Source organism: Pteropus vampyrus, unplaced genomic scaffold, assembly GCF_000151845.1.
Source record: "Pteropus vampyrus isolate Shadow unplaced genomic scaffold, Pvam_2.0 Scaffold57, whole genome shotgun sequence".
NCBI lineage: Eukaryota > Metazoa > Chordata > Mammalia > Chiroptera > Pteropodidae > Pteropus > Pteropus vampyrus.
This window is the reverse complement of record NW_011888838.1, coordinates 2,288,625-2,302,799: the sequence shown is the minus strand read 5'-3', so window position 1 is coordinate 2,302,799 and position 14,175 is coordinate 2,288,625. Positions and strand designations below refer to the sequence as shown.

Genomic DNA, 14,175 nt, shown 5'->3' with positions numbered 1-14,175 from the left:
TGACTTGAAATTCATGCCTTTTACTAAGCTCCTCCTGAGAAATCTCACTTCGAAAACTTGTTCTCACCTTAATTATCCATTTGGGTGGTTAAGTCTGTTTACCCTATGATTTTTCTCTGTGAGTTTCTAAATTGAATGTTGATGAGTTTGCATTTGAATCCCCAACCATATTCTAAGTTCTAAGAGGCAAGTACAAATTTTCCATTGTGCCTAATTTAGTACTTAGTACACAATGAATACCTACCATCTGCTAAGCTATGTGAAAATTTTATCCCAAATAAAATCCCTGCTTTTCAAAGTTATCTTCATCTTCTTACCCACTAAATAAGAGATTTTGCTCCCAATGCACTAGTAGCAAACTATTGCTCGTTTTAGAATTTTCCTTTTCTGAAACGATATGCTGATCTTTCAGCATATTCAAGTATATTCTATAAGAATATTTCAAAATGTCAAAACTCCAAAGATGTTCAAAGAGATAAAAGCTAATACCTCATGATCACATGAGAATATTTGATAGCTCTGGGTGATAAGAAGGTAGAGATATCTTTTACTGTTACAACTTAAAATAGTGTCATTAAGAAGATTTCAACCTGGCATATGAAGTTAGAAAATAATTTAGGAAATGCTTCTCTAAAGAAGAATGTTTAATCTGAGATGAAATGGAAAAGAAGGAATTGGGTTGGGATGAAGGTTGGGGGACCAGGCAGAGAGAACCACGTTTAGCAGGAAGGGGCGTGGAGTTTTAGGGAAACTGCACAAAGGGCATTGTAACTGGGGTTTAGGCAGCTGGAGAGCTGAGCAAGGAGCAGATTAAGTAGTCCCCCTTTGGATGATGAAGATTTTGGGAATTGTGCTAAGAGCAAGGGAAGGGACTGAAGTATCTAAACACGAGTGGTCTTATTGATTTATATTTGAAACCAAAGTCAGGAGAATGAATTAGAGGGTTCAGGAGTGAATGAAAGGAAACCTGCTGTGAGGCCATATCAGTAGAAGCTGTTGTGGATTAGGATAGCAGCAGTGGAACAAAGGAAAAAGTGGCCTGACTTAGAGATTCATAGATACACAAACAAAAAAAAAGTCTGGATGTGGGAAGGGAAGGAAAAGAAGGCACAGAGAGTAATGCCTAGGTTTCTTGTTTACATGACTCAATGGTGGTGACCTTAACTGGATTCTCCCATAGTCGCTGTGACCTCAATATTGATGGCTCAGGTAAAGGATGCCTTTCCAGACCAGATCTTCACTGACCATATTCTGTACAGTGGCATCCAGAAGCTACTACTCTGCTGTCTTTCTGATAACTCTATTTATTTCTCTCACCACATGGACAGTAATTATTTTATTTCCATATAAATATATACACAAACCTTTAATCTACCTTGTCTCCTATGCAAAGAAACAAGACTGAAATAAAGTTATTCTACATATCCTAGCTTACAGACCTCATTAAAATGTCTAGTTCTAACATTTCTTTTACTAAATTCTACTAAAATTATTCCTCAGAAATAAGCACATGCATACTGAGAAATCTTATGAGTTTTCAGAGGATTAGTAAATTAATGCCTGTATTGAAATGGTGAGATTATATCTAGAACTTGAATAGGTTAGGGGAAATCCTGCAGCATTAGTTAGGGATGATAATTATGACAGAAATGGATACTATTTACATTTCAAATTTTGAAACAGTAAAAATAATTTTCTCTGAAGTAAGCTTGACATTTTATGAGATTTATTACATCAAACATTAATCAGATGCCAAGACAATTCACAAAGGAGTTACTCAGAGTGTTTGAGTATATGGCTAGTATTTCATTGAAAGATATCCCTATTTTGCTATAAATTTTAGTCAGGTAGGTATGTAAACAATTAAATGCTTCTATTTTACAATTTAAAGTAGGCTAAATAAGTCTAAAGTCTTGGAAACTCCATCAATCTCCAATAAATCAAGAAGCAATTTACTTTCATTTCATCTTATATCTATGGAGATTTAAAGAATGAGAAATTAAAATATAGGTGACAGAATTCAAAATAGTTTTCCAGGGCAAATAACTGGTTTATTTGACATTATAAAAAAGTTACAATATTTTCTAAGTTTCCACATCCTTCTTGTAAAAATGCAAGAAAAACCCTACTTATCTCAAAAATCATGTAGCATGTGTACAAACAAAAGACACTTTAGTTTGCTAGAAATAGACTGTTCCCCTGGAACAATTCAGGCATTTCTTTTCCAAATAATAATTGGACCAGGTAATGAAGTAGAAAGTACATCTCACTTTAAATGTAAATAAATATAGAAGCTATTTAAAACTGTAATCTCAGAATTTTTAATAAAAAAAGACTGGAGAGATTATAAGGTGCAATAAACTCTTTAAAGGTATCTGAGATATAAATATAAACAAGTTTTTGAAAATTTGAGTTTAAGCCAGAGACTATAATTTTGGGAAGCAGACATTTAAAAAGGTGAGAAAATAGGATATTTTGCTATATATGTTTGAGAAGGCAGAGCTCTGAACTGATCATTTGGCTTTCAATAAAAACTGAAAAAATATTTTTAAAACATCAGTATGAAGACAGATCTACCTATTTTTCTATCCATCCATTTATTTTTGTACCTACTTTTCCTTCCATCTATCGATCCATTCATCCATCCATCCATCCGTCCATCCGTCTATCCATCTACCTATCAATCTTTCTCTCTTCCTCTCTCTTCCTGCCCTTCTCCTCCTCTATTGTTGTTAGGGTAAAGGTCTCTTTATGTACAACTTTTGCCTTTCCCTTTTTGTATCAATTATGTTTTTTTTATTTAATCTCATCATTAAAGCATTCTGGATAGTTTGTAATAAATTTCTTCATGATATTCTAACTATTAAAGTTAGTGAAATGTAATCCATTGTCTATTACCACACAAAATTTAATCTATAATTTTACAAGTATATAAGTGGCCTGGATTCATTTGTGAGTCAGAAACCATCAAGATTTTTTGACTGTTTTCCCCCTCTTGGCCTGACTGCAGGGGAAAGAGCATAGCTCATTTCTTAACAAAAATGAAAATACAAAGTTTGCTCTTTCCAACTAAAGTAAGCATCCTGTCCACTTATTTGTATAAACTTGCTGTCTACAATGCCTGACATACAGTGAATAAATCATATCGATAATGAAATGAATGGTCCTCCCCATGGTATAGATGTGGACTGTGATCCAGAGGTTTAAAGTCCTCAGGAATCTCCCAGAAGCACTATAAAGCCATAAAGGAGTTGCCTCACACTCTAGGGTACACTCATCCACAAACCCTTGAGGAGGGGAAACTGAACACACTGTTTAAATAAGAGAATCACCCTCTCCTTTATTTTTTCATCAATGCTTTCACTGAGGGTAAAAAGTGTCCCTTTATAAAAGTCTGAAGTTAATAGAACTACAATGGGGGAAGGAAGGGAAAAAAATGAATGATTAAAAGATACCTATTTCACTTTGATTTTTCTACATGGCATTAAAAAATCTATTATATTAGAAGTGGAGAGGTCAAAGCAGAAGAAAGGGGATGGGACAAGAAAAAGGAAGGAGAAAGGAAAGGGGCAATGGAGGGAAAAAGGAGAGGATGATGGGAAAGGTAGGAGGGGTGAGAGAAGGGGAGGGAAAAGCTGAGAACTATGTTGGGTACTTTCCATTGGCTAGTTCAAGGCCATTTTCCATCCTCCTCCATCTTGCCCTCTGACTTAGAAAGTAGACTCACATGACTGTTATTAAGAGCACTCATCTTTCTTGGCTTCTGTTTGGGTTTGGCCAATAGGGAGGTTGGGAAGGTGAAGAGGGAGGAGGGAGAGCGAGATCAGAATATTTATCCCCCTAAATCTCTTTCTCAAAAATTGCCTGAGGCTAGGCTGTGTCTCTTAGCTATAGGTCATCTTCCCTTTCCAGGACATTCTGCTTCCAGTTTTTCAGCACTCCTTGGATCCAGCAACCATCACTGCAAACAAACCCTCTTTCAATGTGCCATCTGTTTGTTGTTGGGACTCTGCCATTGAGAGAGGAAATGAGCAAAGGTATGAATTCAGAGAAAGAAGCTTTAGAGAAGAGGGAGAGAAAATATGGACAAACAACGCTGAACACTGTATACTAATTCTCTCTTGGAGGTTTACAATGTTAATATTTAAAAGTGTTGGAGCTTTGTCATAAAGAAACGTGTTGAACTACTATTTATATTCAATGAGAAGCATAAATATTTGGAGGTATGAGGGACACACTAGGTAAAAGGGTAGACAAAAGTGAAGAGACACTAGGTCAGTGACAGTGTACTATAAAGGTAATCATAATCTAGTCACAGTTTAATCAGCATTGTGGCTAAACACGATGTCCTGCTAAAGGCAGACCCAGCTAAAACGTCAGCTCTAACACTAACCTCAAGTTAGTTACAGAGGCCAATTTGTTGTGCTCTGAAGCCTCCTGTTACACTTTGAAGATTTTATAAATTTATAAGTAATAAAGCTAAGGTATTTATTATAAATTCCAATTGCCTAAATTCCATAATCTTAATATCCTTGTAATATAATTTTGTACACTCTACAGGATAAAACAAATGTTCTGGAAGAACAGAACATATTTGTTCTAAAACCAAAGCATCCCATCTATAAATCAAATGGGCAACAACAGCTGTCTGGTCTTTGCAAGGAATTATCTCTTTTGTCATAAGATTAACAGGTCCCACAGAGGAAAGAAAGGAAATAAGCATCATTATCAGTTAAAGTCACCCAGGAATTTCTGCAATGAGATAGTCCAACTACATTCAGGAATCATCTTGAAAACTACTCAGCTTTCTAGGTGGATTATTACTGAATTAATATTAACCCCTGGGCTATATTGTGTAGGGAGTATTTTTTAAAAGTTGCTAATGTAAGGAGATATGCTTCTGATCTCAATCTGATAACATCCAGCAAGAGTTATTTGCCCTGGGTTCTGAGCTACATTGTAATAAAATAAAAGGACATAAAAACAGTGGCAGGAACAGTGCTGAAATTGGAGAAGCATCATTATGAATAGTAACAAGTATGGGAATGCATATGTAAGAGGGAAACTAGAGTCAATATAACCACCGTTCTTCCATGATTTAGGGTAAATAGATAGTTATGGCTCATCTGCTAGATGATCTACTGGGTATATATTTATGGATTATTATACAATATATTATTGAGGATCAGCCTGGTTAAAAACAAATAGAGAAAAGAGCAAATGGCAGAGACAGGCTTTTAGTAAGGCCATCATTTGTATATTTCTCAGGAAAAATCTCTTTCAGAAATTCCTTAGCATAGCTAATGTGCCATAGAAGAACTCTCCATTTTAGGAGTGCATAAATCCACACAAATTGCTATAATAAGGATTCATCCCATAGCCCTTTTGGCATAAATGCACATCTGGTCTCTGTTTGTAATGAAATCAATTCAAAGCCCCACAGTGCATTAATAATAAAAATGTTCAACATATTGCAACCAAATAAGCCCTGCAAATTTGAGTCTGCAAGATTTTGTCACAAATGTGCAGACTTTTAATACTGATAAATGATTAGGTCACAGAACATTTATCAAATGGCTTATGATTCTAAAGGTAGAATTTTTAAAATTATAATTATTATTTCCACAGGAAAATCCATATGTGTGTATGCTAGAAGCTTTTGCTTGCTTTATATATCTCTTGGACCTTCATATCTGTAGTTCACAACACCATATAACTATTATTATTAATGAAAATATTATAAGCAATATTACCTGGCCTAGAAGTTCATGGATTTGCCCTTTAAGAATAACAAATTCCAGAATTAGGTCATAGCATCTCAAAGGTTGTCATTAAATCTTAAATTAAAATGGGAGAACTGTTCCACATTAGTTTTTAAATTTTTTTTGACTCCTGTTTATAGCAGTTATAATCAACAACAGAGGATCTAAGTTTGGCAAAGCCTTCCTTGTCAGTCATGTGATTTACCTTTTGTGTTATATGGTTGACCCAAGGAGAAGAACAGTTGCTAAGATCTGGTCCTTGGGGATCCCAGATTCCATCAGGAGCCAGGCATAGATAAGTTGATACTCCTAAAATAATGAGAGAAAGAGGCCTGTTTCATATATTCAAATCATCTTTCTTACAAAGATTGCATATCCACATTATGTTTAAATACGAGCAAAGGCAAAAATTAAATCATTAAAAAGAGATAATGTCCATTAAAACACCATGTACAGTACCTGGCAAGCAACTGGCTTTGGAGAAACATAATACAAAAACAAAAAAACATTTAACATTTTTAAAGCACTTGTTAACAACTATGCCAGGTATAGGGAATAATTTCATGAATTAAATAGACGTAGTACCTGTCTTCATGGAGCTTATTGCTTGAAGTTTTCAGAAGCAAGGTAGCAACTGAGTTGTAAAGAAATCACTTTGCAGGTTTTTCAGGAAAACAATGTGAGAAAGGGCATTCTAGGTGGAGGAAACATATGCTGTCTTTGGGAAACTTTGAGTGTTTGGACTGAGGTCTACTGGATAGGGGAAGTGTTTTTAATAGAATTGGAAAGGTAGGCAAAACCAGATCATGAACTCCCTTGTCTGTCATGTGTGCGTGCTGGAAAATCAATGAAAAACATTAAGCGGATGAGAGAAATGAGCTTATTAAGGTTTTAGAAAGATAATTGTGGAAGCATCGTGGAATATGAATTTGGGGGAGCCACGCCGAGGTTGTGAGGAAGCTATTGCAATAATTTAAGTGGGAGACTGTAGGCCCCAACAGCAGCACAGCAGAGGAGACAGAGAAAGGTAAAAATAAGACTGAAGCGTATGGAGTCACATGGGAGGGTTTCAGAAGGTTCCCTTTAAATCTCTTCCCAGTTTTTAAGAACAATAATGACTTATTTCTGAATGCTTTGTAGTTTAAAAAGTGCTTTCAGATAAAGTATTTCACTAGCCTTCATAACAAATGTCTAAAGGAGGGGGGCTGTAATTATCTCAATGAGAAGGGAACTGAGGCCTAGCACTCAGGGGACAGTGCTAAAGACTGAAGGTTTCTAACTGTTTTCTGATTCCATTACCATGGAAAATTTTAGAACTAAACATTGCCCCCCTTCGCAAGAGGAAGGTAGATTTCTGAATAGTTTTAAACACTGTTGAAAAAAAAATTAAATGCGCACTTTTGTAAAAACCAACATACCTCTGGTCTTCCCATCACTTCATATATCATGGATTTCAGAATGAAATCCATTAGAACTTTTCTAAGAGAAACCTGCTTCCTTAGAGTAACCAAATCAATAACACCCGAAAAAAGAGTCCCTAAGGATACCAGCATAGTAATGTCTATTCTGTATTTGTTTTATTCACATATTTTATGAAATAATGGAGATGTTATTCATTGTATTAGGTAGTTTTATGAAAATCAATGTATGTAATAATAAAAAATCAAAATATTTCTGGTTTAAAAATTGTACATAATAATATGGTTACCACTTGTGGATATTATGAATCATATTTGTAAAAAAGGAGGGGCAAAGAGCTATTTAGTTCTTAACTATCCCTTAGTGAAAACAATGTAGGATTGCTCTCACTAGTGGATGCTGAGTAGGTAGGATGCTGGCATCTGATCCTGGACAATTATCATTCACATAGGAACCTTTGACTATTAAAGGACAGCTATTATGACTGGAAAAAAGAACATTTGTCTACTAACATGGAAGTCCTTAACCTCATTTTCTTCAATCAACATCTAAGGCTGGTGACAAACATGAGCACTGGCCCCCATCCATCCAGTGATCCTCTCTGGGCTGTTGCAAAGAAGAGCTGGTTCTCAGGACTAGTCAAGACATCTACAGCCTAACTGTAATTCCACTCAGAGACTACATGCCATTGGTAAAAAGTACTGATCTCATATGTATTCCCATCAAATTCTCACCATGACTTCTTCAGAATGCATTTTCAAACTCTGAAAATACATTGCTTTAAATTGTGACTTAGATGGATTCAGAATTTAATCAAATGTGAAGGAAAAAAAAAAAAAGATGCTAGAAAAGCAAGCCAAAGCAATCATACACGTTTAGCTTAGCTCTGTATGATATACTTACCTATAGTTCCCGTGGGGCATGGCTGTTTTGCCATCTGTCCTTGACGGGTCTTAAACCACATGATTTCTCGGGCTTCCACAGCATCACAGCTCTCTTCCAGAGCTGGGATTTGAGATGATGCTGATGGAAGGTGTGTGGTAATATCATCGAGCACTTCAACAGCTGGAGACGGGGTGCTAGTACTCCAGTTTTTTCTTCCTGACACTGATGGGGTGGTACTCCTGCCTGTACTCCCAGTTGTGGTCCGAAGGGTGGTACTGGTGGTGGTGCTTCCCATGCCAAGAGGTCCTGTAGTAGAAATTTCTGAAATAAAATTCAAAAGAAAACTCCTGCATTGCTTGTTCATGGTAGGACCTCGAGATGTCCTAATATTTAAAAAAAAAAAAAAAAAAGTTTGAAAATCCAGAGTCTTAAACATGGGAAAAATAAGCCAATACCAAGGTATCAGAGCGGCACTTGGGTGCCAAGACAGCCATTTGATCAATGCCAAACACAGGTTTGTTTATGGTTCTTCTCAACTCAAATCTCAGAAAACAAAATTATAGCACATCTCAACATTTCAGTAAGCTACTTAATGCTTTCCTGCCTTTTATACAATTAGAGGATTAAAACTTAAAGCCATCTCCTTAGAATTTTTAAATGTGGTATAGAAAGGAAGAAAGCACATACAATATTCTTTTCACATTAAGTATAACATGAGTTTCTAAGATGCAGCAAATAGAGGAGAGGCAAAAAAATCATCATTTAAAATGCTCATGAGCTAAAAAGTAAAATGCAATGATGAATACAGTCTCTTTAACATAGAGTAGCTTCATGGTCTACTCTGATGCCCTTAGAAATGACCCATCTTATCAAAACTTTCAAATTTAGTAGTGTAAAATATAAGTAGTTTCCAATTAGCTGTGTTCATAAACTATTTTCTAAGTAGATTATTTTTTAATAATGTACTACAAATTCCAACTAAAAGTGATTAGGGTCAATGACCACATATGACAGGCAATTAAATCAATAATATAACCGAAAGAATATCCTAAACATACTATGGAAATAATCGCTGCAGAGAATCATCTTTCTGAGAATATATTCTTCATATTCCCATCCTAGGAATGCAAGTGTATACACATACATATGCCGCATTCTTAACTGTAAGATTTGAAATTACTAGTCTTAACCTCACTTAGTGGCAATAAATCATAGGGGCATTGACTCTACCTGGATTCCAAGTAGCTCTGGTTTAAGGAACGGAAGGGAATCCTGTGGTGAATCTCCTAATGTTTGTTATTCATTGTCTGCTTTAACATGTCATCAACTTGACTCTGCTACCCCAGAAGAGGAGCCAAATCCATCACAGTATATTTGGTGTATAAAGCTTGCAAAAACACTGTAGATATGGCAGGCGGAAGGGGTGTGAATTTTCTGAACTAAGCTATTGAAATTGTACTATTTTCTGAAGTGATGCTCTTTGTTATTTGTCTTCTTACTTGTTCTGATTAATCTCCCTCTCTTCTCAGCTTTCCTCCTTTTCTCTCATGTTCCCTATGTGAATGATAATATTCATAGATACACTTATTCAAAATCAATACAAGAAAGCAGAGTATCTTTTTTTCCTTCTTCCATATACATCATCCATAATCCCCAAATTGCCAAGTCTTGTTGATCCTGCCTCACTCTTTTATTATTCTCTCTCCCCAATCACGATTATTTATGTTCAACCCACCACCATCAATGGATGAAAACTGAAGTTAACTTTTCTGCTAATGAAAGCAATGCCAGAGCAACATGCCAGTAGTGGTATTTCAATATCTATTTTTGCAAAATAAAAATTCAGGATCCATAAAATAAAGTTACTGACACTAAGCTTTTAACACAATTCAAATATAAAATTTAGCTACCTACTTTGAAATATTTAGTGTAAACAAATTTTAAAAATTATATATAGTAAAAATATTTCTTATATTTGTTTTTCTTTTAAAATGAGTGAAGTTTCAAAAAATACAATTAAGAAAATTTAATAATGACAACTTGAAATTTATTAAGATGAAAATTAATAAAATAAATTAATATAAACTTAAATAATATTTTATTAAGTACTAGCCTTAAAAAAAGTGTCAATGATATTGTTGCTGGGATGAAGACATATTTTATGCAAATATTTTAGCTAATGGCAAAATTCTTTTTAATTTCATACTACTTGGTTCAGTAGTAAAACAATAGTTAAAAACTAACTCCAAGTATTTTCTCTGACTTCTTTAAATAATGCCGTCTCTCATTTGTAATTTTGAAGGGACTATTTTGAGTAACTTAATTTTTTGAGGGGGACTCTAAACTTTTCATTGATAATGAGCTATAATTTTTGTTTCAAACAAAGCATTTCTAGTTCTCCTTTGTTTTCTTTTGTTTGATCATGTAAAAATAGAGATTCATAGCAGTTAGCAATATTAGTTAATCTCATATTCAAATTTACTTGTTTAGGAAGTTTTTGAACTAGAGTAAAATTTCATTTCAAAATAAAAGCTCTGTTTTCCAATGATCTTCTTCTTCTTCTTGAGAATTATATAGGCACCGAAGAATACTTTCTAAATGGATGCATCTTCCTTCAGTTAGATATTTTAATTAGCATATAAAACTCTGGGAAGAAAAGAAACTTGTTCTGCAATCATTTTTGCTCTGACAAAACTGCATAATCCCACATGAAGGGAAAGGATTTGTCTGCCTAGTATTGTCTCAATCACATAAATCATAGACAAGGAGCAAAGATAGCCTACCACAAGATTTTTGTTTGCTGTGACTTTGTATTTGCCAATTTTGAATAGAATATTCTTTAGAATAGAATGTGTGTATGTGTGTGTGTACGTGCACATGCGCGTGTAAAATCATTGAGCTCTATTTAAATAATATAGATTTCCAGATTTTAAAGACTATAGTATCACACCAAAGTGTATTTAGCAATAGCACCACATAATAAAAATCAATGTTCTTTATTTTTCTCTAAAATTACCCTACTCAAACCATTCTCTATATTTTGCCAGAGGCATCTCATAAGTTATAAACTAGAATATGTTACTCTCCAGATTAAAATCCTTAAATGGTTTCTGCTGTCCTCCAAAGATTGGGCTCCTTTTCTTCATGCCTAAAGCCTTTCATGAGTTTACTTTTCCAGCTCATTTATAATGCTTCTTCATCTATTAACTCTACTCTTAAACCATGTAAAGTTACCAGTAGTGTCCCAACTGCAACTTGTCCTTTCTGCCTTAGGGCTTTTGCATATGCTACAATGTTCTGCCCCATTCCTATCTGGTTAATCCCTATTCATTCTTTGGGGCTTAGCTTGGATGCCATCTCCATCAAGGAGCCTTTTCGAATTCACCAAGATGGGGTTCTATACTAACATGTGTTTTGTTCAAAGTAATTTCCTACCTTTAGTCTTGTGTCTGACCAAGAGTAAATAAGTTATCGGCCAAGATGGATGAACATAAGGGATAGGTCAAGAAAGCAGGAGAGGGTCTAGTTTTGAAATTTCACAAAAGAAGGGAAATAATAAATAGAGGGAAGTAGCAAATGGGGTGGCTAAGAGTCCCTACAGTTGATAGGCTGGAAAAGATATTTTATAAATACATTTCACTCTACATTAATAAAATCACCAGATGCCTTAAAGAGAAAATAAGCAGGAAGAACATTAAGCCCCATCTCTTTCCCCAAAATGATTCTATCTTAGAACAATCACATTTAAATTGACCATACTCTAATGAAGCAATACCAATTTAAATGATTTCTATAAAAGTTCAATTTGTTATGAAATACATTGCAAAGACTTCATTTAATACAGATATACTAACACTAAGGATTGGTGTAGAACATATTTTTTTGGAACTGTTCCACAGAGAGTTGTCTACAAGCAGGGTTACATCATTGTCATTGACTTGAAGCAGAATGAAAGTCAATTTTAAATGTTGTCCCTGATCCCCCATCCTTTCCATTCCTGCTATGTGAAACTCCCAAGGTCTCTGCTCAATGTCAGCTTTGGCAGAATAAGTAGTAGTGCCCAAGAATAACTTGTCTTATTGTTAGATCCTGTGAAAAATAATCTAGATTCACTGCAGTCAAAATAGCACACTTTGATTGCCCAAGTTCCAACCTATATCACATGCTACCAGTGTTTGTCTTTCTCTATCTTCCAGTAAGGGAGAAGTGATGTGATACTTTTTCAGTGTGTACTGTTATTGAATCTTACCTGATAATACAGCTAGTAATGAAACTGTATGTTATTAAGTGCCTCATGTGCTTCTGTATCAAAGAAAGGTTATTGTGTCAAAGAAAATAAGTTATAGTGACCACATACATGTAAGACTTTATCAAAATTGTGCAGTTTTCTTTATTATTTTGTCATAGGTATTATGCTCATTAAGCTTATATAAATTTATATTTTCATAAAAGTAACTAAACAAAACTTCACATTAATGTTTTCCCCTCACAATTAACCTTGATTCCAAAAGAAAGTTTTAATTCTCCTGTCCTTTGAAATTCATTGCCCATGAATTATTTCATTCTTATATTTTGATTTACTCTGTTTAATTTTTTCCTCTTTGGTCTGCCTTGAAAAGAATAAAAAATATTTTGAATATTACTATAGGTTATAGTCTGTGGAGTATACTAATGGAAAAAGTAAAAATAACCGACATTTGTATAGTGTTTTACACTTTGCAATGTTTTTCTTTATCTTTATTATCTCATTGAATTCTGACAAAAAAAAAATGGGTGGAGTAATTGTAACTATGAATTCCTAATTTCACAAATGAAACAACAGACTCAAATATAAGTGAATCATAATCATATATATAATAAGTAAATCAGTGTCTCTAGATACCAGAATTTTATGTTTTTCATAATATGCTATAAAACATGACATCTTGAATTATTTCATGTTCTACAACTATAATGCATTTATTATTTGGTATGGACATTGATATGGACTGTTTTCACTTCAAAGTCATATGTCGAAGCCCTGACTAACATGGGACTTATCTGGAAATAGAACCTTTAAAGAGGTCACTAAGATTCAAAGATGCCGTAAGGGTGGGGACCTAACCCAATAGGACTTATGCTCTTAAAAGAAGAGAGTTATCAGAGATGCACAAGCACAGAGTAAAGGCCATATGAGGACAGAGTGAGAAAGTGACTATCTGTAAGTCAATGAGGGGGGCCTCAGGAAAAACCAACCCTGCTGGTACTTTTTCTTGGACTTTCAGCTGCCAGAACTGTGGGAAAATGAAATTCTGTTGTTTATGCTACCTAGACTATGGTATTGTGTTATGGCAGCCCTAGCAGACAAATACAGGCATCTTCTAAAATAAATGATTACCTTCTACTCATAAAGTGCTTAGACATTCTTCTTGATTCACTTTCATTTTTCTTTTCTTCTCCCAAAATAGTACCTCCCTCATGGTTTCCCTTTATAAACCTTTCTTTTGTGTTGATTTCATTCTAACATATAATATTTTGGCTGACTTCAGATTTCTCTCTCCTCACCTTCTAAGTTTTTATTTAAATCCTAGGTCAATTATTGAAGAAGTCTTTCCAAGGGCCTGATAGAGGAAATAAGAAAACTAAAACTATAACAATGCTGCAAATGGATTTTGGCTACTTGTGCAGGGCTGGAAAAGAGAAATTCTGCCTGACCCTCATGGATATCACTTGGTGGCAGTAGATTTGATTATACCTAGCTTTAAAAAAGAAACATTAATATTATCAGTCATGAAATTATCTAATTCTTTCAGAACCCATTTATAGTACTTGGATCTACGGCCTCATGTGAGAGTGAAAATTCCACATGTTATCAGCCATGTGGAAGTATATATATTTTTGTAATTTGGCCCATTTATATTTTCTGATTCTCTTATAGGATATTACCCTAATGGTAGATAGAACAAACTATCTGTTCTAATAAACATAAACTTGCAATGAACTCATCGTGTAAGTTAAAAAGACAGGATTTGGGAACATCTTATTAAAATTATCTGCTATATATTTTGTCCTTATCATGCCAGAAATTATGTTATGTGTGTTATATATGTGCTCTAATTTAGTATTCCTA

The 14,175-nt window shown here is 34.5% G+C and overlaps 1 protein-coding gene across 1 annotated transcript in view; it reads right to left on the bottom strand.

Moving 5' to 3' along the window:
* Positions 1–5,874: 5,874 nt before the first annotated feature.
* The window catches only part of LOC105292456 (adhesion G protein-coupled receptor L3), a 610,351-nt gene continuing 602,050 nt past the window's right edge, over positions 5,875–14,175 (bottom strand). The window contains exons 9-10 of the mRNA XM_023530910.1: positions 8,085–8,387; positions 5,875–6,071 (exon numbers count right to left, since the gene is read on the bottom strand). Coding sequence (XP_023386678.1) covers positions 5,875–6,071; positions 8,085–8,387 — 500 coding nt within the window. The remainder of the gene's footprint in view (positions 6,072–8,084; positions 8,388–14,175) is intronic.